Consider the following 23,017-nt stretch of genomic DNA (forward strand, 5'->3'; position numbering starts at 1 on the left):
CTGAGCTGGGTGAGTGCTGGTGTACTGCCATAGGAGTGAAGTGCTGTTGAGATGCTCAGATTGGTGAAAGATGCTCTTGGGAGAAGCGGCAAGGAACTGCAACAAAAAAAAACCCAACACCAGATCATGTTGCTTTTAACTTTTTTTTTTTTTCTTCTTTTTTTTGTGGTCAGTGAACTTGCAAGAACCAGCCTATCTCAGCTCCTCTCAGGGCACATGGCCTCTGAGGAGGACTTCAAAAGTGGCTGCAGGGCATCGAGGCTCTGGGGTTGCTGAGCTGGGAGTGCCTTGCTCCTGAGTGTGGAGGGAGGGAGGAAGAGGGACACTGTTGGCAAAATACCCCTTTATCTCCGGCCTCCAGGCTCTTCTCAAAGTCTGGCTGACTTACCTGGTTTTGCCTGAGTCCTTAGTCGCTTGGAGGTCAGTTTGGGGAAGAGCAGCCAAGGCAAGCTCAGTAGGATCAGTGCGAGTGGTCTCCTAGTTGGGCAGGGGCTCCAACTTCCTTGAAAAAGGACAGAGGTGAAGAGCCTGGCTGAGCAGCGGGATGTGTGGTCGTTAAATGCACAAGGCTTTAACGAGAGGCTCGGTGGGCTGATTTGCAAAATACTAACACGAATGGTGGCTGAGGTCAGCTCTAGCTACAAGCTAAACCTGGGCAAGGTGGAAAGTCAAATGGCATCTCTTTCGGCAGAAGAAATGTGTGATAACACAGGACCGGAGCAAGGTGTCTTGGAAGGCTGCACCGCGGCTCTGTCTTACAAGCGAGCACGTGCGTGTGGGCATCCTCACCCCACGCCGGTGGGTGTCTTCTCCTTGGCGTGTCCTGGAGAACATCCCCAGCCTGTCCTGGAGCATGTTCCTTAGCACGGCCAGCAAGTGCTCATGTGATGTGGTGCCAAAAAAGCAGTTGTGGATTTGAAGCCGTCCCACGGTGAAGGGTTTTCACTTCTCCTGCCCTTGTTGGTGCAATGTGGCCCAGCCGGGCTGAGCCTTCATTGTGTCGGGGTGCAAGGAAGTCCACCCCTTCGTCCATTTCAAAACACACTTATCTGAAGTTGGAAATTAAATCAAACCCTCCCAAAATCAGAGATTTTGAGAATCACTTTTGTGACCAATCCACCCCCATTGAAGGGGACTTTGCAGCTTTGTTTTTCCTTGTAAAGAATGCCCAGCATATGTCCTGACAATTAGTCAGAGTGCCCAAAAATACCCGTCAGCCCTGCAAGCTGATCTCCTTCAGCTCTTGGAGCTGAGACAGACAGAGGGTTATGCACTGGGAGGCTTTTGGGAAAGGTTATTTTTAAAATGGCCACATAACAAGGGTGATTTGGTCCTTTCAGTCACCAGCAGTGTCTAACAACTGAAGGTGTAGATAGCCAAATGCTAATCTTGCTCGAGGCGACTGCCGTGCACCCAGGGTGATGGGCTGGTTATCCTGCTAAACCCCTACGCCAAGGCTCAGCTCTAAATCAGCACTTAGGGCATGGCCCCGGCGCCTCTGCCAAGTCTGGGCGGTGCTTTGATGGTGTGCTGGATGCCAGAGAGTCTTCCCAACTGGCATGCCAAGGCTTGGAAGGGCATGTCCTTCTCATTGGAGTGGTGGCCTGTCTCTGCCCTTAGCCAGGCAGCGTGCTTCTGCCCAGCTGTTTTTTGAGAAGCCTTTGCTTTACCCTTCTCTGACCACCTGAGCTGAAGCTTTCCGTCATCAGTGTCTCCCAGTGGTGAATTTCTGGAGGATGTCTTGCCAGAATCACAGTCAGCCATTTCTTCTGCTCTGAAAATAAAGCTCTTTAAGGGGAAACACCAAGGCTTTTTGGTCTTGCAGAGCACTGCTTGTGCGGGGTTATGGCTTGGTCCACCGTGCTGTGGGGGCAAAGGAGGGAGGTTTGCAGAGCCATCTGACCAGCAGCTGCCCGGGAACACGATGTTTTACTAGAAAACAGCACATCAAAAGCATTCCCAGCACTCTGGAGGAAAAACTTGGGCATAGCCTGCAGCTCCTGCCTTGCAATTCTTTCTTGCTGCCAGGTCCCGTTAAATGAACACAGGAGGATGGCAGAGCTACTGGAAACCCATGTAGGGGATGCTGGAGAGCATGTGTCTGGCTAGCTGCTAATTTCTGACTTGTGAGTAGATTTCCAGGGAAGGTGAATGACCCAGCTTTCAAGCAGTGATGCAAACTAATAGTTGAACTTCCTTCCACGCCCCCCACAGTGAGCTGTTTAACTTCACTGGGAGAGAGCATCGCTCAGCCAGTTGCTGTGCCCATGAGAAGTAATTGAAAGCAATTAGGAGTGCAGAGAGAGTGATGGAGGTTGTGAAATATTATTTCAGTGATAGCTCACTAACAACTTGGTGAAGCCCCGACATGAGCATTTATTGTGTGGGTATGATAGGATTATATTGCTGTGAGTGTTCATCAGACTTCATCTTTCCTGGAAAAGACTGCCGTGCTGCCTGGCTGGGATCAGCGTGGTATTTATTTGACAGGGACTTAAGTTACTTTTCTCAGCTCTGAAGCCAGGGCTAAGCCATTGGGGGAAAGCTGTGACTGGCAAATCTTTGCCTCATGTTTGACTCCACCGGTCATTCCTCCTCCACGTGACTGCATCCGAACGTGGACCAAGACAGACCCCTGCAGCTGGCCAAAACCGCCCTGAGGAGCTCCACTGCCCTGAGCGTGAAGCTTTGTGGAATACCTTGGAGAACAGCTGAGTTGTGGTGCAGCTTGCTTGGCCCCAGGGAGGGCTCCTCTGAGGACCCTATCAGCTCTGGTGGCAGTGCTGGTGGTACCCGAGAAGTATCACGCCCCTGCCACCTGTGAGGGCACGGTGCTGTGCGGCTGCAATGCTGCAGCCACAGCTCGTGGCACTGCGGTGAGCAGAAACCCCAGGGCTCCTCGTGGGAGCTTGGATTGCAGGGGCCTGGCCAGTGTGGGTGAGAGCGTGGCACTGCTGGGGCCCCGAGATGCTAACCTGGATGCTGTCCCCATGGCTCCTGTGTGGCTGGACACGGGCTGCTTCCCCTGCGCCTGCTGGCTCATCTTCCCCGGTAAACGCCGCACGCCTCACTGCGGCACCCCTGGCTGCTTTTGCGGTAAATGAGCTGATTTCTGCTCCTCTCATGGCAGATGACCTCTGAGGAGGACTTCACGCTGGGCTGCAGTGCGTTGAGGCTGCTTTGCTCAAACTGGGCCCCGCTGGGTGGGTCTGTGCCTGGTGCAGCTGTAAGGTTGCTGGGAAGGAAGGAGGCGAATGCTGGGTTTGAGGCTTTTTAGCCCAGTTAAGGGCTTAGTGCTCTTAAAAGGTATCTGAATCAGACCAGTCTTGGCAGCGCATGTGGATCTTTCTCCAAAGAGGAGCAAAGGAAGTCTTTGTTGTGTCTCCTTAGGGCTGGCTGATGTCCAGGCTCATTCAGATCTGTTGTTTTCACCTTGCCATTCATGCAAGGGGGTGGCGGGCAGCCTTGCGAGCCTCCCGGTCTGCTGCCTGTGTGCTCACATCTCCCTTCTGCAGGCTGAGTTGAGGCAGAAGGACATGGGGGAGACAGAGCTGGAAAGGGAGAGATGGCCCAGGTTTAACCTAGTGTATTTAAGACATTTATCTTTCTAAGCTATTTAAAAAAAAAAAAAAAAATCTTCAACCTTCTGGGACTGTCCCTTTCTGAGCTTGTACTGAAGATCTGAATCGAACTGCAGGGACCACAGCAAGCACTTGGCATCCTTGCTGCTGGAAGATGGAGCTGGCATCTTATCTGTGACACGGCAAAGAGCCACAGGGAGCAGGGACAGGAGGCAATGGACTTCCTTGTGCAGTTGATTCAAAGCCAGCCCTGTGCAGCACCTAAAGTTGCTGCAGCCTCTTCTCACCCCGGTCCTCTCTGGAGCCTGCAGGTCCTGGGGCAGCTGCCATGGGTCTGTGTGGTGCCTGCACCCCACCACGCTGCGGCTTCTCTGCTCCAACCCTGGGATAGCCATGGGCCGGGACAGAAACTGAACAAAGCTTTGGGTCTACAAAGCAGCTCTTGATTTATGTGCAGACGTTCCCCCCAGGCCTTGGTGTCACTTGGCTTTCAGCAGCAGCCAGAGGTCTGCCATGGCAGCAACAGGTGACGGAAAGAAGTGCCAGTCAGGAGCGTGTGTGGAGGGGAGCCACAGAGCAGATGGCAGCGGGGAAATAAGTTTGGAGCTGCCATGGGAATAGTCCTGGAAACAATCCAGCCTGTGGATGGAGGCAGATGGGAAAAATGCAGTTTATATTTCTTCCCAGTTTTTCTATTTTTCAGAGGCCTTTATTTCCAGCTCTGTTGTCTCTTGACCATTCTTTCCTGTCTGTTACTACATCCTCATCTTTACTTTTTGTTTCTTCTTATCCTGCCTTCTTTTCCCCCTTTTGTTCATACTCGCACTACGGCTGAGTTCATGAAGGGTTACTCAGCCTGTGTCCGCTTCCTTATAAATCAATTCCCGGTTCCTCTATCCCTACCTCCATAGCTGATCCCAAAAGCTTCCCTTGGCACTGAAAGGGGCAGCACACAAATCTGACCCAGCTGTGGGCTGGAGCTCAGCACTGAAGAAAGGAAAACGCGCTGTGTGCTCTTGCCATGTGCTGCCCCTTTCCTCCTCCACCGTCCCCTCTGAGCTGGTTCCTGAGGGCACGGGGCTTGACTGATGGATGGTACCTTTGTCCCCTCTGTCACTGCAGTGATGCCCTTTGCTCTGGATGTGGGTACATCCCCTGTGAACCAGCGTGTCTCTGTCTTGCGTTCATGTGAGTGCCTGCAGGATGCCTCACGGGTGCGGAGGTGCATCCTTGTATGCAGAACGGGGGAACTGAGCCAGGCTGAGCCTTCTGAAGCACGTTTGTGACACTGCAAAGAGAAACTGGTTTTGATCTGAATTGGCTGTTTGAAAGGACTAGGTGGAACCTCCCCATTTTGGCTCAGATGTGATTGTGGGTGGCGTGCAGTGTCCCTGGCTTGGGGGGGGGAGGAGCAGGGGCCATCCCCTGGCAGCCCTCTCCGGATGGTCTGCAAACACTGTTCTGCAGTGCCTTTCATCAGCACGAAGCCAGTGCTGGGAGCAGGAAGCACATGGGATACCGAGTGCTTGGAGGGCTGGATCAGCCCCAGGTGCCAGGCTGGGATCCCAAACCTACCTGGCATTTCTGTGTCAGTGGGGCTGCTGCCTCCTCCACCCTGCTGATGGACCAGCTGCAAGGACAAAGGCAGACTTTTTCTTGGAGAGCTGTATTTGTGTCCTCTCACCTTTTAAGCCCAACTCCTTTATTGGTTGGTTTCCTGCGAACTCTGTCTTGATATTAGAAAAACAAAAAAGCTTTAAAAACATGATTTTGTTCCTCAGAACATGATGGCTTCATGATTTAAAAACATGATTTCTGCCTCAGAATAGCCAAGGGAGGTTTAACTGGGGTCTGCAACGGGCAGAAGGAGTGCTCTCTGCTGTGGGTGAACACACATTGCATGCAACCTAAGATAGATTTAAAATGTTAAAAAAGGCTAAACCTGCTGTGTCGTTACTTGAAAAGCAAGAAGTGTTTGTATGAACGGTGAGTGGGAGCAAACCTGGATGTGGACCTCTACCCCCGGTGCTGCCTGGCACAGCCCTGGCTGATGGCGCTGTGCCGGTCCTGTGCTATCCAGCGGCATTCTCCAGCTGGAGGGAGAGCACGGAGTGTGCCCAGTGCCTGCCTGCATGACGGGGAGGGTAGGGAGCAACACGGTGCTCTCGTTTTATGGGCAGCCCGGTGAATGGCTAGTGTGCTTCTCTGCGCAGGTTCAAGCTGCATTGCTAAGCAGTGTGTATGGAAGCAGAAGGTACAGCGTTACCCTAAGGGGTGGACAGGTGCTCCCCTCGTGCTCGTATTTACTGCTGCCTGCTTCTTTCTTTGATGATGGTGACTAATAGTTCATCAATGCCTGGGTTATACCGGCTCTATTTAGGACTTTCTTCCCGTTGAGTGACAGCAGGATGTGTGAGCAAGCTGAGACGCCCAGACCTTTTCTGGCAGGATTGTTGGGGCAAGAAAATACTCTGGAAACCACAATGTGAATCATTTGTCCATCCGAGTGGATGACACTATGTCCCAGCCACGGCGCTTTGCAGTCAGACCCGTGTGGTGGGATCAGTGTGTCCAGATCCCTGGAGTCCTGAAGAACCTACAGGACAGGTTTAATGTTAAAAACATGAAAACCCAAGCCTGCCTGCCCTGCTGTGCACTTGCTGACTTGTTTGTAGCACTCTTCCCTCTGGGACTTGCAGACGCGTGATGCCTGGCTAGAAGAGAAGGGCTCAGATGGGGCTGGCCCACCTCCTGGCTGGAGCACTTTCTCTTTCCTGGGGGGTTTCTGCTCCCTGCCGTGTTTCACAGAGCAACTATGTCCCTCCTTGGCAGTTGTGCTGCACCTTGCACCACCAGTGCATTTAATCACCTGGGCTTATTGGACAAAGGGGAGCTTGGGAAGATGATGAGAATTGTCCGAGGTCATATGGCTGAACCCAAAAGCAGCCCTGTCTTCTCAGTAAGGGTTGTCCCCCACCCCGTTTCTGCTGTGCTTGCCCAGCAGGTCACAAATTCAAACAAAATGGCCTTTTAATTACAGAGGCTTTGCAGCGAGCTGTGCCATGAAATGTTTCTCCAGGGAGTTTCATGGTGAAGCTTCATGAAGCAGGGCTGCGTCTTCCTCCTGTTGTTTGGTCGAGCTTCCTCCCTCCCACCTCCTCCAGCCCATGTTGTTGTGCTGCAAACACACATGTATTCATGCACGTGAAATATTTTGATGGCCAGGTGTCTGTCCCTACTCTTCCGCAATGCTGTCAAACTGCTGCTGACTTGCAAGCCGCCTCTGGGGTAGGACATGGCAGCTGCTGACACTGCACAGCAATGCCGTTCCATCTTTTAGGACAAGGAGCAAAGGTTACCATTTCCAGTGGAAATACAAGGGAAATACTGTGGGAAGCAGGAAATGTAGAGCCAGGCAGGAGGGATGCCAGTGCTTTGTGTAGGGAGCTAGAAAGGAATGAGAATGGTTAATGGTGCAAACTCTACATGCATTGCCAAAAATGAACTCATGTCTGTAAATATTACACTGCGAGCAGCAAGATTAGCACAGGAAAATACCAGTTGTTAGGGTTCCTGTTACCATCTGAATTATGCAAACAATTTGCTTGAGTTTATAGATGAGCTGGGGCAGAATAACGTTGGGTTTTTCCTAGCCAAAGTGTTTCAGCGTGCTAGTATTTTAGCATGTTTTCCAGCCTCAATCTGCTATACAAGTGAATCCACGCTGAGCTCTTTTGGGATGGCATGCTGTCAAGTGTGGCCTTTTCCAGGCCACGCTGGAAACCTGGAGATACTGGGATGCTGGCGAGAGGTTGCCCTTCAGCGTGTGCTACCCGGGGGCCCTAAGATGGGTGCAAAGGCTCAGGGGGTCACTGAGCCTGGTGCTGGGGGCTGTGCACACCCTGCTGCGTGCGTGGGAAGTGGAGGTGTTCCCCGCCCCTGGCTGCAGCGGGGCCACTGGGGCTGGAGATGCTGATTGCTGCGCGGAGGCCAGACACCACCGCGATGGGCTCCCTGGAAGGAATGATAAACATTGGCTCTTCCCAGTGGCTGTCAGGGAGGTTAACTGACTTTCCCACGGCCATGCAGTGAGTCAGTGTCGAGGCGGGATTAGCAGCTGGGTGTCCCTGGCCCCCGGCCCTGAGCGTGCGCTGCCACCAATTGCATAACCTGGAGTGAGCGTGCGGCCGCAGGCTGCGCGTCCCCGCGGGGCCAGCTCTAAGAACCAGAGCTCCCGCCACTCCCGGTCACATCCCGGTCACGACTGCGGTGGGAATAGGTTGGTTGGAGCCACGGAGTTGGGGTCTCCCAGGGAGCTTTGTGGACACCTGAGTAAAGAGGACAGAGGCACAGGCCGGTGTCCTCTGTAAGCCGTGTGCTGGGGAATGAGCCCAGCCGCCGTGTTAGGTGCTAGAGAAGCCCCGTCATCATGAAACCTGGCTTTCCCAGTGCTCCCGTTCAGGGACTTGCTTACTGCAGTTAATGCCTTGAGCTTCCGTAGGGTAAAAGCTGGAGGAGGACCAGGTATGGTAATTTACTGGCAGTAAAACTTCAGCATGACCCTCATGTTGAAACCAAGTCTAACCTACCCGTGAACGTATCTCTTGGTACTTCTGTGGGCTACCAGCTGGGTCCCCAGGGCTACAAGCCACATCCTTTCTAGGTTGTACCTGTCTGGTACAACCCCTTGCTGGTTTCTGGGACTGCAGCCCCCCCAGCCCCCATGGGGCGGTGATTCACCTCTCGCCTTCAGCAACGGCACTGCAGAATTCATGTTGGGTCTGTAATTTAGCTCAGGACTGTTACGAGACACAATCTAGCTCTAAAGCCAAGGCCAAATAGTACTAGCATGGGGTCAAGTTCCTGAGGCACACTCTGCCTTTGGGACTAATTTGGGTGCTGAGTAGCTGAGCAGGTATTTACATGTTGCCTACAGAGACCTAGAGGTCTCTGGATCCTATTCTTCTCCCTTGGATCACCTAAAATGGTAAGAATTTTCAAGGGGGATTAAGGTTGTGATCTCTGTGGAGGGGAGTGGACATCTGGTAGGAGCCCCGTCCATATTAATAGCCTCCGTTTAAATGTATGTTATCAAACGGGGCAGCTCCTAATCGGCCAAGAGACTGTGAACTCTGTTCTCTAAGAGGCTGCTGGTGACTTTGGGCTGTTAATCATGGCTTTCCACAGGCACACAGGTAAAGTGGACGTGGTGCCGAGCGTTGTGGGAGAAGCCCTGTGCGTGCAGTGCCTGGTAAATGGGGACAAAGGTTTGCTAGCAGGCTCCTCCATCAGGGAAATAGCTCTTGGATGTGGCCTTAAGCCTCAGTAACCTGCAGCTGTAATTGATGATGGCAAATGGGCTTATAAGCAGCGTGGGGGACTGGTGCTGGGAGCGTGGTTTTGGTGGCAGCCTCGTCTATTCGGTAAAATGCATTGGATGGTAAGTGCTTTTGTATCTGCTGCTGTGGGAAGGCTGGGGCTCAGCTGTTTTTTTTGAGGAAGACTAGGTGAAAACGGGGGACGATGCTCCTCCTTGCAGGGAGCAGGGGAAACTTGTAGCAGAGGGGAGCATGCAGAAGCCCAGTGTGTAAACCCAGGTGGTTTGCTCTGCTCTGCTCTGGTGGGAAGTTTGTGGTTACTCCCTCTTCTCTGTGTTTGGCTTGTAGATCAAATGGGATGACCCTCACCAGTGATAGGAAAATGTAAACTTTTCCTTCCCATTAATATTGACAGGAACCTTGAGAGCACGTTTTGCATGTCCCCCGTTGCACAAAGATGTGTTTTATCTTCCCATCTGTGACTGATCTCCTCTAGCCCTCTAATTACAGATACCTGAAAGCCTTTCAAGACTTTTACAATCTTATCCGATTCTTAGAAGATGACCATCAGCACATCTCTACGGCCACATGACAAAATACAATGGCAGGGGCACTGCATCTCTTGATGAGACATAGCCCGAAGGGTGCACGTGCCTGGGGACAGGACAGGGTGGCAAGTTTGAGGCGAAGGTCCCATGGGCATCACATCGAGCTGCAGCACACCAGGAGCCAAGGGACAGTGTGCTCGTGAAATTTGGTTGGGAACATAGAGGCTCTTTAAAACTGGGGAGGAAAGTCACAGCATGGTGTTCAAGCTCACGCTCAGCCTCCCAGGACAAGGCAAGAGCAGGCTTCTTGCATGGCATGTAACTACTTAGGATTTGTGTCTGTGATGCAGATAGTCATTACTCAAGGTACTTTTCTGAGTAAAATCTGATTTCTGTAGTACCATTTTTAAGCACCTCAAAGGTGTTTGAAAAGAGAAATCCATTCAATTAAAATGTAAGAAGACTTATTTTTTTAACTTAGCTCACAAGAGTGACGGATGCTGTAGCATCCTTTCATTATACTCCCCGCTGTATCTTTGTCTTCTTCCTCAGGGGGGGTATCCTCTGGAGCAAGGACCCATGGATTTGATGTTGTGCTGTAATATAAAATGCTAAGGTGTCTTCTGATCAGATGCTGCAGTTGGAGTGCTGCCCCCCCCAAGTTACAATGTGTTGTCTGTTCCCACACGCCACAGGGAGCCCCGCTCTCTGGGACAGCTGTAGTGCCTGGCCTGGGGGGGTGAATCCTCCACAGCAGGAGAAAGGCTTACTACATTGGGCTCTTGGGGGCACCTGGGTATGAGAAAGGCATTCAGCTACCGAGGTGGAGGCAGATCTGTGCAGAGCTGGGGACATAACTGAGGAGTCTCAAGGGTCAAAGCTTAAGGCAGCTGCAGAATGGCTCGGCTACTGAGCAGGACTCTCTTGCTTTAGCTGATTTGGTTCATTTTGCAAGGTTTGGGCTTCGCTGCTTAAACTCTAAGTGCTCAGCATTACTCTAGGCAGTGGCGCTGTGCACACGGGGAGCCTTGTTAGCTTTAGCTGAGCTCTGTATTAAGTGCAAAAGCAAGCCCTGGGGGAAGTGTTTATGGGGCTGGGGTGTGTTTTTTAATAGCATGTCCCTACTTCCCCTGAGAACTGTGAAGATTTAATAATGATTGGGATGTGCTCAGACATGGTGGCAATAGGACCGTAGGGAATGTTTTTGGCAACTGCCTGAGGAACTTGGAGCTGTTCTTGGTCTAAATAAAGAAGCTTCCATTTTATCAACAGACTAATTTTTGAATTATGGAGTATGAGACTCGCACGTGCCCCAGCCTGGCAATGGAAGAGCACAGCTCTCCACTCACTGCTGCCAGCCCCCCCAGCAAAAATGACCTGCAAATGATTTCTTTCTTTCCTTTGGCTTTGCAAATGTTTGTTGTCCGGAGCAGCATGCCAGTGACCTTGAAGTGCAGTCCTGAGTGTTTCTTTGCATCTTGGATTTATGGGACCCTTCTTTTAAGGGTATTCCCTGGTATTTATAGCAAACGACTTGACATTGCATAGAGGAGTGCTGAGAATAGTACCCCAGGTGACAGGCATGGGGATGCCAGGTCCTGAGGTGAAACAGGCAGGTGTAGCCGATGCCTGGCGGTGCGGGGGCTGCGTGTACTCAGTCTACTGAGAAAAATAAAACTGATGGAGAGTCAAAGAGCAATTGCTCTTTCCCTTCCATATTGCCATAGAGTATGCAGCTGTGCATAGGGCAGAGGCTTAACACGTTCAGCCTCATCTTTCCCAAGCGGCAGAATAATTAATCCCTAAAGTTTAGGTACAGTTTCCCTGGTTGTTTTTAGAGACCACACCTCAAGTTCTTCTTTGGTGGTTTATCACATCTAAACATATTCCCCAGAGACATTAACACATATCCTGTGCTAAGTGCTTTGCTTATCAGCTATGCCTTCGGCTCCCTTTCCTGAGCGCTTGGGTTTCATTTGTTGTGCAAACCTCTGCGATGCTGCCTTGCGGTACACAGCTCCGCTGAGCCGGGACGGGCACAGGGGCGATGGCAGGCAGGAACCGACAGAAAAGGCTGGGGATTGTGTTAATGCAACAGCTTTTGTGGGGTGGCACTTCTTAGGTCTGTACTCTTCCTGTCCCAAAACTTGCCGTGCGGCAGGGTGCAGACGTAGCCCAGATCCCGACTGCTGAGCTGGGGCAGTCCTGTGCCTGCCCCACAGCATACTGTCAGTCTGCCTTGAGGTGCGTGGAAGCTGGTGGCCCCGAACATTTGAGATCTTTGAAAGATGAAGGCATGGTTGTTCAAGGGCTGAGGAGCTGCTTTTGAAAAGCAGCAGATGCTCTCTGGGGCAAGTGGCTAACTGGCACCTCTGTGGTCAGGTAAATGTTAAGGTTGAATTCCAGGGCATCTTCATGCCAAATACCCTGATACTTGAGAAGGCCACTGATCTGGCCAGCTGCCCTCTGGCCAGCTGTAGCCAAATCCATCAGGGAGCTACATTTAGACAGCACCCTGCCAGGGCTGGTGGGAGAGGGACACCTTGCTTAAAGGGAGATTAGTTTCTGGAAGTAGTGCTGGATTTTTCTTGAGCTCTTATTTTTATTGAAGGCCCCCTAGGCTATTTAAGGATGGGCATGTACTGCACTTACCCCTTTCCCCAGCAGCCTGCACTCTCTTCTCACCTGCTTCTCTCCAGCAGAACACCCTTTGCATGTGGATGTCAGCCTGGGCCAGAGAATAGTTCCAGTCTGCCCATAGTTTTCTTGTTTTCTAAATCCCGTTCTGTGGCCCCAGACTCAAGCTGCAATGAGGTTTGGGTCAGTGCATGGCCTCAGGGTATGTGATTTTCCTGGGGTTAAGCAGGAGACACAACCAGGCTGCCAGCTCTGAGACGCTGTAGTCTGGTGTAAAGGTACAGCCAAAGAAACTGTGTTCAAATAACTTGCAAGCTAAACCAACTGCGTGTACTGCTGTAGTTTTAAGCACGCCACTGAGAAAAGAAGCAAAAAGGTACAGCAGTTGTGATTTTAGTGATTTGATGAGTGCTTACCCTGAGTACTGTGTTGCTGTAGCGTGGTTGTACCACTGGTGTGAATCCCTACTGCGTGCTCAACAGCTGCCGCGCAGCTTGCTCGGGGAAGCTATGCAGTGTGCACAAAAATAAAGGCCCCAGCGAAGAGCAAGGAGGAGTCATGGTTTTTCCATACAGCCAGTGTGTCCTTAGGTTCATGACTTGCCTTTTTTCTAGACAGCAAAGACAGGCTTCAGTTAATATAGCTGGAAGCTCTGGAAAGTTAAGCTGTGGGGATATGGTGCAGCTGGAGGGTGAACAGGTTATTAAGGAGATAAACATCTCCAAGGCATGATCTGCTGCCAACCAGGCTTTAGAAGTTTGTTTTTGGTTTTTTGTGTTTTTTTTTTTTTTTTTTTTTTTTTACACAGCACCACTAATATCTGTTCTGCCTACCTTCTGTGAGAGGGGACAGGACCGCTTAGGGGAACAGGAGTAGGACGCTAAATTCATCTTCCACAGGGCAGCAGAACTCTGAGGTCACTGTGGACGTTTGCTCCACTCTGGGAAAATGATCTGGTGGTCCCAGCAGAGCTGCTACCAGTGCAGGGCCCTGCTCTGCCACAGACTGACAGCTTCTGGGGTCTTGTGCGCCAGCCCCTGGGCAGGATGTTCCCGGTTATAGGAGATGGTCTGGCTGATGTGGGCTCTTGGCGTGGCATGGGTGAGCTTTGTTTGCTGGGACAACGTGGTCAGTGCGTCTTTGTTGCAGGCAAGAGGATGGTGGTGCCTTTCCTGGGTCTGGATCAGGAATGATATTGCTGAGGAAAGAAAGCTTGGAAGCAAATTCATGCCCTAGCCTATGTATGAGAGGGGCTTTTTGGTCCATGAGGTGGCACAAAGCAGGCGGAGGCTGGCCTGTCTGCGTGTGCAGCACACCTCCCAGGGCTGTCAGCCACTTGTCTGTGGAGCTTCTGTGTGCGTGTCTCACATTAGTGCATGAAGCATTACATGGGAACACAGGTTCATGTTTCTCCCTGAGCCCTATGTTGACGATTGTGTGTTCTAGTTGAAAGCAACCCTAAACCTGAGATCAGGAGTGTTTCAAAACCATTTGCCCTGGACTCTGTGCAATTGCACTTCTTCTAAATAAAACCCGCTTGCCTGATAAAGCTCTGCAGAGCTGGCGGTGGCTCACATAGTTTCCATGTTTCCCAGCTGTTTATTTGTCTCACTTACTTGAACCAGCAAAACACAGCCCTCGGTGTAGTCAGCAGGATATGGCCGTCTCCTGACCTTGGCCATCTCCAGACCTCAGTCCCCGTGGGGTGTAATTCCTGCCTGCTCGGCATCCAGCCCGCTTCTGTAAGGTTTAGGGGAAGGGTGTGAACCTGGTCCCCACCTCTCCTGCAGCCTCCCTGTGTGATGATGCTCCTCTCCAGAACTCTAGCCTGCTTTCTGGAAGGGAAATGTTCCAACTTGTTCTGGCCTGACATTATTGAAAGAGTGACAATGAGGAGACAGTGAGATGACTCTTGGGTTTAAAAATCTGCTAAGTAACGGCATGAGTCCTGTCTCCTGCCCCAGCACCTTTCATTGACTACCCAACAGCTGCCTGAGCCCAGAGCTGTGGCAGAAGAGCTCTGAAATAACAGCAAAACAGCTATTTGCAGGCAGGCACCTCCCGGGGCTTTGCACCTGGCTGCATCAGGGCTGCTCAGGGTGTGCTGCCAGCAGCACGTTACTCTCCAAGTAAATAAAACTGGGTTGGCAAAGGAGATGGCGAAGGCAGCAGCCGCCCGTGCTTCTTGCTGCAGTGCCTGGGCTTGCTGGGCAGGGCTGTGCCCCGGTCAGGATCGGTCGGGTTTGCCGTGTGTGCACTGGTGCCTCTGCCGCCCAGCCCTGCTCCTCACGAAGGTGGCAGCAAGGGTCCCTCAGCCCCGGGGGGTTTCTCACGGTGACAGGTCGGGCCATGCAGCTGATGGTAAATCCAGAGCCGCTGGGGTGGGCACGCGCCCAAGAAGAAGCTGCGTAAGCAGGTCCTCACGCCGTACCAACACGGCAGCCCTGCTGCACAGCACCTTGCAGCCGAGGGTGAGCCCAGCGGGGTCCTGCTGATCCCCCCCCCCCCCCCCCCCCCCTTGCCAGGAGGGTACAGCCGGGAACGGTGTGCCCTCTCTGCACCCCAATAGCCCCGATCTCTCTGTCAGCTTATAAAGGTGCCGTGGCGGGGCTTGGAGCAGCATGGCTGGAACGAGCAGCCCTTGTGCTGCGGAGCTCGGTCAGGAGCCCCTCAGCTCCAGGGCTGGGTGGGGTGCTCCGGGCTGAGGATATGTGATGGGGGTGCTCACGGCCTCCCCCTCCTCACACCAGGAAGCAGCAGCCATTTGTATCGCCTGACCATGTCCTCCTCCCTTTCCTGCTGGTGCTGCAGCTCTATCAAGAAAATAATAATTAAATTTCCTCTTGGCAGCCCCCGTTGCCGCATCTCCCGTCGGGTCGGTGGTGGTGCAGGAGGTTCAGGGCTGTGTCCTGGGTTGCTGGGGGAACCGGGGCGCTGCCGTGCTGGGCGCTGCAGGCGTGGGTGGCAGCGGCAGGGATGGAGCTGTGCTTCTGGGACCCCGTGGGCTTGCACAATCCTGCCGGAGCTTCTGCAGCCCCCTGGCAGGAGTGGTGCTGGCTGCTTCTGGGGAAGGGCGTGGGGAAACGGAGGGAGCTGTTAGCAGGAGCTGTCTGGGAGGCTGAGCCTGGGCGTGCAGGCTGGGATGAGCGTTTGGGGACAAGGTGTGAGTGTGCACCAGTGGTCAAAGTGGAAAATCCTCCAGTCAAGAGCCTCCACACCCACTGCTGTGCTGGCTCCCTGGCCGTGGTGGCATCGTGCCTCGGCAGAGCCCTGTTGGCACGAACTAAAGAAGTATCTTTACATGTAGGGAGATCTTTTCTTGCTTTTTTCTTATGACTATGTATGTGAAAGCCCAGTGAAAAGAGGAAGCTGGAAGCTGCACAACTATCCAGCACAAAAGGCCTCAGAGGGCTGCAGCTGGCTGCGGGCTTAGGCTGGAAACATGGAAACTATTTTGCTGTGCTCATGGTTGGCGATTTCTGCGCACAAATTATGTGGTGCTTCAGCCAGCACCTCGCCAAGGCCTGCAGTGGGCTGGCCGCGATGAGCTAAGCGGCTCTCAGCGCATGATCGGGTACCGTTATCCCTGCTTGATGTGAAATATGTCAATAAAAGAGTCTAGTATCCTTCTGCTTAAGAAGGTGATGGGGAAAGACTGGGGTGGGACTCTGGTCCCCCTGCCAGCGAGCAGACCCTGCAGTGCCGCGCTCGCCGCGGGCCGGGCCCCGGGAGGCAGAGTGCTGCGGTTTGTGCTCGGCCAGAGCCTGTCCGGCCGCTCTGTGGGCAGAAATTTCACATTTGTGTCTTGGATGGCTGTCGGGAGAGCTGTACGTGTTTGTGCTACCAGGGCATTGCTGTGTTGGGTTTGCATGGCGAGGGTTTGGGGGGGGGGGGGGGGGGGGGGGCTGCAGGGGCGGCTCTGTGAGAAGCTGCCAGAAGCTTCGCCCATGTCCGATGGAGCCCGTGCCAGCCGGCTCCGAGACGGACCCACCGCTGGCCCAGGCTGAGCCCAGCAGTGACGGTGGCAGCGCCTCTGGGGTAACACGGTTAAGCAGGGGGAGAAATGACCTGTGGAAGAACAATAATGGAGAGAGGCGTGAGAAGCGGGAGCAGCAGCCCTGCAGCCCCCAGGCCGGGGCAGGAGGGGGCCGGGGGGCTCCAGGCGCCAGAGATCTCCCCCTGCCCTTATCCCGCCCCAGGAGCCCCTCGCTGCGTCTCTGCCCCCGGCCCGGCTGAGCAGGGCAGGGACAGGGCGGCCCGGGGGGCACCCAGCACCCAGCGGGGGGGAACCCAGCACCCAGCGGGGGGCACCCAGCACCCAGTGGGGGGGAACCCAGCACCCAGCGGGGGGGCACCCAGCACCCAGCGGGGGGGCACCCAGCACCCAGTGGGGGGGAACCCAGCACCCAGCGGGGGGGCACCCAGCACCCAGCGGGGGGGAACCCAGCACCCAGTGGGGGGCACCCAGCACCCAGCGGGGGGGCACCCAGCACCCAGCGGGGGGGCACCCAGCACCCAGCGGGGGGGCACCCAGCACCCAGCGGGGGGGCACCCAGCACCCAGCGGGGGGGCACCCAGCACCCAGCCGTGCTCAGCCCACCACAACTGCTCATGCCAACAGCAGCGGCAAGCAGACGTGTCCAGCAGGCAGAGCAGCCCCTGCCCTTGCTGAGCTCCATGGCACAGCCAGGACTCAGCCCATACAGCCTTACGCTGTAGCCCACATTTTTCTGAGACTTCACGGTTATTTCTTTTTCTGCGTCCTGAATGGCAGTGTGTGACCTGGGACGTCCCAGCTGCCGTCTTTAGCAAGGGTACAAGTTTTTGGTTGCTGTGACCAAACCCAGGTTGCCTACTGCACCCAGCCTCCCCGAGCGTTTGTTGGCCCAACAAACACCCAAGCTGGAGGCACCTGGAAAATGCCAGTGCGGCTGGTAGGGCTGTGTGTCTTATAAACCACTGACCTGCCCGAAGGAAACATTGCCCCTAACTGTGCTTGCATGGAAGGCGCTTTCCTGCCAACAAGCCCTGGAGGAGCGTGATGTCACCACATGCTCACTGTTGACCCATCTTCCTGATACTTATTTGCGTAGCTCCCCAGAAGCTGGAGCAGTGATCAGGGCTTCTGTGCTGTAACGTCACCCTCTCTCCTCCTGCAGGGCCTGGCAGTTACACTGTGGGCACCATGTCGGAGCGCTTTGACTGCCACTACTGCCGTGACCCTCTGCATGGGAAGAAGTACGTGCAGAAAGAGGGCCGCCACTGCTGCGTCAAGTGCTTTGAGAAGATCTGTGCCAACACCTGCATTGAGTGCAAGAAACCCATCGGAGCTGACTCCAAGGTGAGTGCTGAGCAGTTAAATGGGTGATGAGGAGACCTGGGGCAGATGCTGATAACCCTCCTGTTTGTTTTCCCGGCTCTGGTCTGTTTGCAAGCTTCTGTGTGAGAAGTTGTTCTTGTGTGAGTCCTGTGGCTGATGGGCCATGTGCTCCTTGGGCAAAGAGCCAGAGGTTCCGGAGCACTGCCGTAGGGATGCTCACGATGGGCTCCTTCTGACAAAGAGCTAAATTCAGGGTCTAGATTCAGTCACATGAGCTGCTGGCAAATGCTGGATTGTCCTGAAGAGTGTAACTGCAGGAAATCCAGCTTGCACAGGACTTGCAGAAATCCCATCTGGGCGAAACACTCAGGAACCTAGGGGACTGGTTTTTGTCAGTCTGTCACATGTTTATTGCTTCAAGTTTATGGCAATAATAACGTATACCCGAACCAGAGGGAACTTGATGACCGGAGAATCTCACGCTTACAGAACTTCAAATCTCAAAGCTGTTGGTTTGAAGCATCTTCTGCTACCCTGGAAGTCTGAAGTGAATGTGATTCTGTCAGTGGGTTTGGTTTAATGTCCTCCCAGCTGCTTGCAGATGAGCTGCACCTCCAGCCACTGAACGCAGACGTGCTTAGGAACCTGTCCTTTGCTGATGAGACAGGAGCTTGGGTTTAGGGTTGCTCAGCAAAACAGAAGGGCTTATTGCTCACTCCGTTTCTGTTCGTTTCAGGAGCTGCATTTCAAGAACCGTTACTGGCATGACACCTGCTTCCGCTGCTTCAAGTGCTATACGTCCTTGGTCAACGAGCCCTTCATGCTAAGGGAGAACAACAAGGTTTGGTGCAGCAACTGCACGGCCACTGAGGATGCACCCAGGTGTAAGGGCTGCTTCAAGCCTATTATTGCAGGTACTGGTGCCAGCGACACGGGTACAACTGCCAAGTTCTGCTCTAGGGCACAACTGTACTGGTTTATTGCGCTGTGGAAGCTGCAGTCAGGGGTATGGGCATCATGGTGGAAGGCTGGAGCACTACAAAATGGTGCAAGTTTTAACTCTTGCTCTTACCTGTCCATTTTATGCAAGCGTTGAAAGGCTGCTTTGCAGTTAACCCTTATATGGCTAGTTCACCCTACTACTGCACTACTACTAGGCTACAATGTCTGACAAATATTTTAAGAAAATCTAGAAGGTCCTGGCTAAAGTCTGATGCAGCAATTGACAACTCATCCCTTGCCCATGTTACAATTGAATCCTGGGCATAGGTATGGACAGGTCTTGCCTACAGGTGTGTTACATTGCGCAGAGCGAGGAGCTTGCCACCAGTCTAAAATCCCATGCACCAAGTTATTTCTGTCTGTTGTAGGAGACCAAAATGTCGAGTACAAGAAGATGGTCTGGCATAAGGACTGTTTCACCTGCAGCCAGTGCAAGCAAGTGATTGGATCTGGGAGCTTCTTCCCCAAGGGCGATGACTTCTACTGTGTCTCCTGCCATGAGCACAAGTTTGCCAAGACCTGTGCTAAATGCAAGAACGTAAGTCCTTCCGCTTTGCAAAGGCAGCTGCCAGAACTAGCTCTCACACATCTTTTGGAAGCTAGGAGAGCAAACCTGTAGGCTTATCATGCTGAAGCTCTGCCACTGCTTATCTTCTTTCCTTGAGACACTGGTGCAAGCAGCTGGTGGTATAATAATGTGAGAGCCAGTGGTTCTTGCACATTACAGCACCTGAGCAGGGGCTGTAGGGTTAGCCAATGGCAGCTCTGCCGAAACAGAGCGGGCACTGGTCTTGTAGGTGCTTTGGGAGGGTTTAAGCTATGTCTAGTAGGTATTGTGTCTTCAAGCAGTAACACTATTTTATAAGATAGCTGGTTTACAACTTTGGCAACTGATTTGTGTAAGTTGCAGTCACTGCAGGTAAAATTATGAAAGCTCCAGGCACGTAGGATTTCATGCTGGAGGAACTCTAGTGTGCTACACTATTTAATTTTAATGAAAACTTCCAAGAGATCTTCTCCCTGACAAAACCCTCTTACCCTACATCCCGTGCCCGCATCACCTCTCTCTTTTTCTCCCTCCCAATTATAAAACGCATCTCTGCTCTTTGCCTTCTAGCCCATCACTTCTGGAGGCCTCACTTACCAGGAACAGCCTTGGCATTCGGAGTGTTTCATTTGCTCCAACTGCAAGAAGCAACTGGGCGGGAAGCGCTTCACAGCTGTAGAGGATCAGTTTTACTGTGTCGAATGCTACAAGGAGTGTGTTGCCAAGAAGTGTGCTGGCTGCAAGAATCCTATTACAGGTATGTTGGATTAAATGCAGCTTTGATGGCAGTGGGTGCTTAAGGTCAGAACAGCAATCCCCAATGACATGCAGCTCAGAGGCTGCTAACACCAGAAGCAGGTCTAGTATCGCAAAGTCCAACCCCAGCAATTCACATGTGATCCCACCAGAAGCCACATGCGCTTGCTGGGAGGAGCCTGAGTAACTGAGCTCTTCGCACACCTCAAATTTACCACCTTCAAAACTTCTCCGACTAGAACGGTTCCCAACTTTTATGTCTAAAAAGAGCAGTGGTTTATTGCCCCGAAGTGACATTTGCTTCTGATGTATCTTACCAGTAGCAGTTACTGGATTACAAAGCTGTGCCCTGAAATGTGCACACTATCCTGCCAGTCCCCTGCGACGCATTCCATCCTGCATTTTAGCGCATGGATCCAAGCCCATACCAACCAGTAGGGCATTTAGCCCAACCTGTCCCTGCCCTACATCTTGATCTTTCCTCCCGTTTGACTGTTTCCTGGAGAAAAAAAGATCCAAGGGACAAATGTTATTGCAGACACAAGCCTTATGCAAAGCTGCCTGTTCCTCTAAGAGCAGCAAACGATGTGGTTCAGTTGCGATTTTGGCTAGTATTTTAAGCATGCAAATATGGTCTGCAAGACTACAGAAGCACAGGACCCAGTAAGAATGGGATCTGCTGTTTGGTGGGCTAACCCAGCCAAGGGAAAAGCTACTATCGCCGTCCTATAATTGTTTTCTCTCCTAGCAGGATTTGGAAGAGGAACCAGTGTGGTTAACTACGAAGATGAATCCTGGCACGATTATTGTTTCAAATGCACAAAGTGTGCCCGTGGTCTGGCCAACAAGCGCTTTGTTTGCCATAATGGAAAAATTTACTGTGCTGAGTGTCCCAAACGACTGTAACGAGCAGACAGCAACTGCTGTAAAATGGATTTTAGAGCCCTGCTTTCCAAAACAGTCCTGGTAAAGGAGCAGGTTTTTGCATGTTAATGATTTTAACTTCTTCCATTTTAGTACAAAAACTAAAGTAGCTTCAATACACTTGGTTTGACTTCTGAAGCTCCTGCAGTACAAAAGCATGTAGCCTTGCAAAAATCTAACTTTGTTTCCAAATAACTCTTCATGTAAAAGCCTGAAATGCCATTAGATTTAGCATTAGAGATCTCCATAATCTGCGTGTGGCTTAAACTAAATCAAAGCTAGTTTAAAACTTGTCTGGTATCCGTTTAAGCTTGGCACTTAAATGAAGTGGGTTTGACAAGGCATGCACCTCAGCGATGTAAAGATTGCACCCAGGATCAAACAGATCCATTATTGTGCTTTTACAAGCACAGGTACATTACATACATCACACCACTAACAGCAGCTCAGTAACACGTACTTTAGCTTACCCTACCATACCAAATCGCACCACGTGTATGGAACGGCTTCATTTTACATATAACAATGTTTTGGTAGGATGACTCAGCTTTAGTTAAGTTTCCATAAAATTGCTTTAGTCTTGATTTCCGCATGGTTTGCGCATCAGCTTCTTTTGTATCATTGTTTAAATGAGGCTGCCTACATACAATTATTAATCCATTAATAAGTAGTAAATCTTTCAACTACAACAAAATGCATATGCATTTAGAAGTGCCTTAAAAATAGCTCTCCTATCATGTCAATGTATGACTTACGATTTAATAAAAGTGAGAGTAGTGCCTACTTGGAGTCCTACAGTCTGGAAAACTGTTTTTTCATTTTGCCGTCTTACACGACTGACACCTCTTATGGCTGAGCTGCTGATATCAACTCTCATACACTGAAACCGGCAAAGCAAGAAGTCAGCTGTTCTGCCATAGCACCCTTAAATAGCTGAGGACCAAAGCAACAATTTCCATAAACTAATTCATTTTTTTTAATATATAACTGACATGGGACCATCTGCCAGGAACAGCTTGTGTGAAAAAGCCCTTTGGAGAACATATGTACAGCCACTGTCCATACACAATCTACTACCCTTCAGCAAACCAAACACTGGTTTAAGGGGTTTTTTTTCCCTACAGTTGTGAAATACAGAAACGGCTATCAACTGGATGCTGTTCCAGTCATTCCCTTTTGTTCACAAGTACCTCCCTGAAACAAAGAACCCTTGCAAGAAAAACAAAAGGCAGGCAGATAGTCACTGCTCCACTTACCGTTAGAACAAAAAGAAGCTGGTACTACAAGGCAAAGGCTTACGGTGAAAAGCAAGTTAAAGAATTCAACAGTTACGAACGCATCATCGGCATATACAAACGCAGCAAGGTCTGAAGGTGTTAGTACAAATACCTTCCCAGCTGCCAAAGAGGCTGCTAGTTCTGGGAATCTGCAATGTGGAGTAGTTAGAGCAGTACCAGAGTACATCTCAAAGCAGGTCAGCACGGCAAGGGGTTGGAGACTCCTAGTAAGGTAATGTTTAGTATTACAGAAATAAAGCATTGTTCAAATGCAAAGTTTATTTAACAGTGCGCACATATTTACATAGAGCTGTAACAGACCATCCAACAAATATCATCAGCACAGAAAAAAAATATTGGCATTTTTTTGTTAGAATGATTGTCTCTGCCAGAATGAAAGAGCTATCATACAAAAATACATTTTTCCTTTTACCTAAGGCACTGCTCTAAAGTCTAAAACAGTTCTACTGTATTCTGAATAGCGAACAGCAAGAGTAAGAGGGCTGAGGGTTTCCTATTGTAACTGCGATGTCCAGGAAAGAACACGTTTAGTTCCAGCAAAACCATTTGCATTTAACCACTGAAAACACAGCTGCCATTTGGATGATTCATTTGACCTGAAGTATCAGCCAATGGTTTTTAGCAGGATTTGAGACATCTATTCTTTAAAGTAATCACTTAACCAATATATCTGTTACAGGAGACATAAGAACAAAACCGCATTATTACTTTTAGTAGCAATTTTCAGAAGACGCTTAGTTAATCTCTTCATGCTGTAAAGAGCAGGCAAGTTTAGGTTAAATAGATTACTTAATGCAGGCTTTAGGAGAAGATGATACATATGCAGCTTGCAGCCACCGTTACAAAGCTAGAACAAGAACACTTAGAATAATTAACATGAACAAAACATGACTTCAGTGGTCTAATACTGTTATGTACACAATAAAATAATACTTCTGTAAGTGTAGATAAATTTAAATAAGTAATTCAAAAAGAAAACATTTTTAAAAGCGTGACATGTTGAACTGCACTATGACAGACACATCTAGGTACTCAACATTTTGGTAATATATTAGTGCACATGCTGTAGAATGTTTTGATGTCTGC

The 23,017-nt window shown here is 51.2% G+C and overlaps 1 protein-coding gene across 3 annotated transcripts in view; it reads left to right on the plus strand.

Annotated features, from left to right (window-relative positions):
* The window catches only part of FHL1 (four and a half LIM domains 1), a 33,244-nt gene extending 11,828 nt beyond the window's left edge, over positions 1–21,416 (plus strand). Inside the window, exons 1-6 of one of the 3 annotated variants that reach the window (XM_040613993.1) lie at positions 8,669–8,776; positions 17,244–17,425; positions 18,141–18,318; positions 18,775–18,944; positions 19,524–19,710; positions 20,458–21,416. In XM_040613993.1, the coding sequence (XP_040469927.1) occupies positions 8,755–8,776; positions 17,244–17,425; positions 18,141–18,318; positions 18,775–18,944; positions 19,524–19,710; positions 20,458–20,615 (897 nt within the window). In that variant the 5' untranslated portion in view covers positions 8,669–8,754 and the 3' untranslated portion in view covers positions 20,616–21,416. Of the gene's footprint in view, positions 1–8,668; positions 8,777–17,243; positions 17,426–18,140; positions 18,319–18,774; positions 18,945–19,523; positions 19,711–20,457 lie in introns of those variants that run through there. The other 2 variants (XM_040613994.1, XM_040613995.1) reach the window with 2 other exon arrangements.
* Positions 21,417–23,017: the final 1,601 nt, after the last annotated feature.

The sequence above is a fragment of the Falco naumanni genome, chromosome 14 (assembly GCF_017639655.2).
Source record: "Falco naumanni isolate bFalNau1 chromosome 14, bFalNau1.pat, whole genome shotgun sequence".
NCBI lineage: Eukaryota > Metazoa > Chordata > Aves > Falconiformes > Falconidae > Falco > Falco naumanni.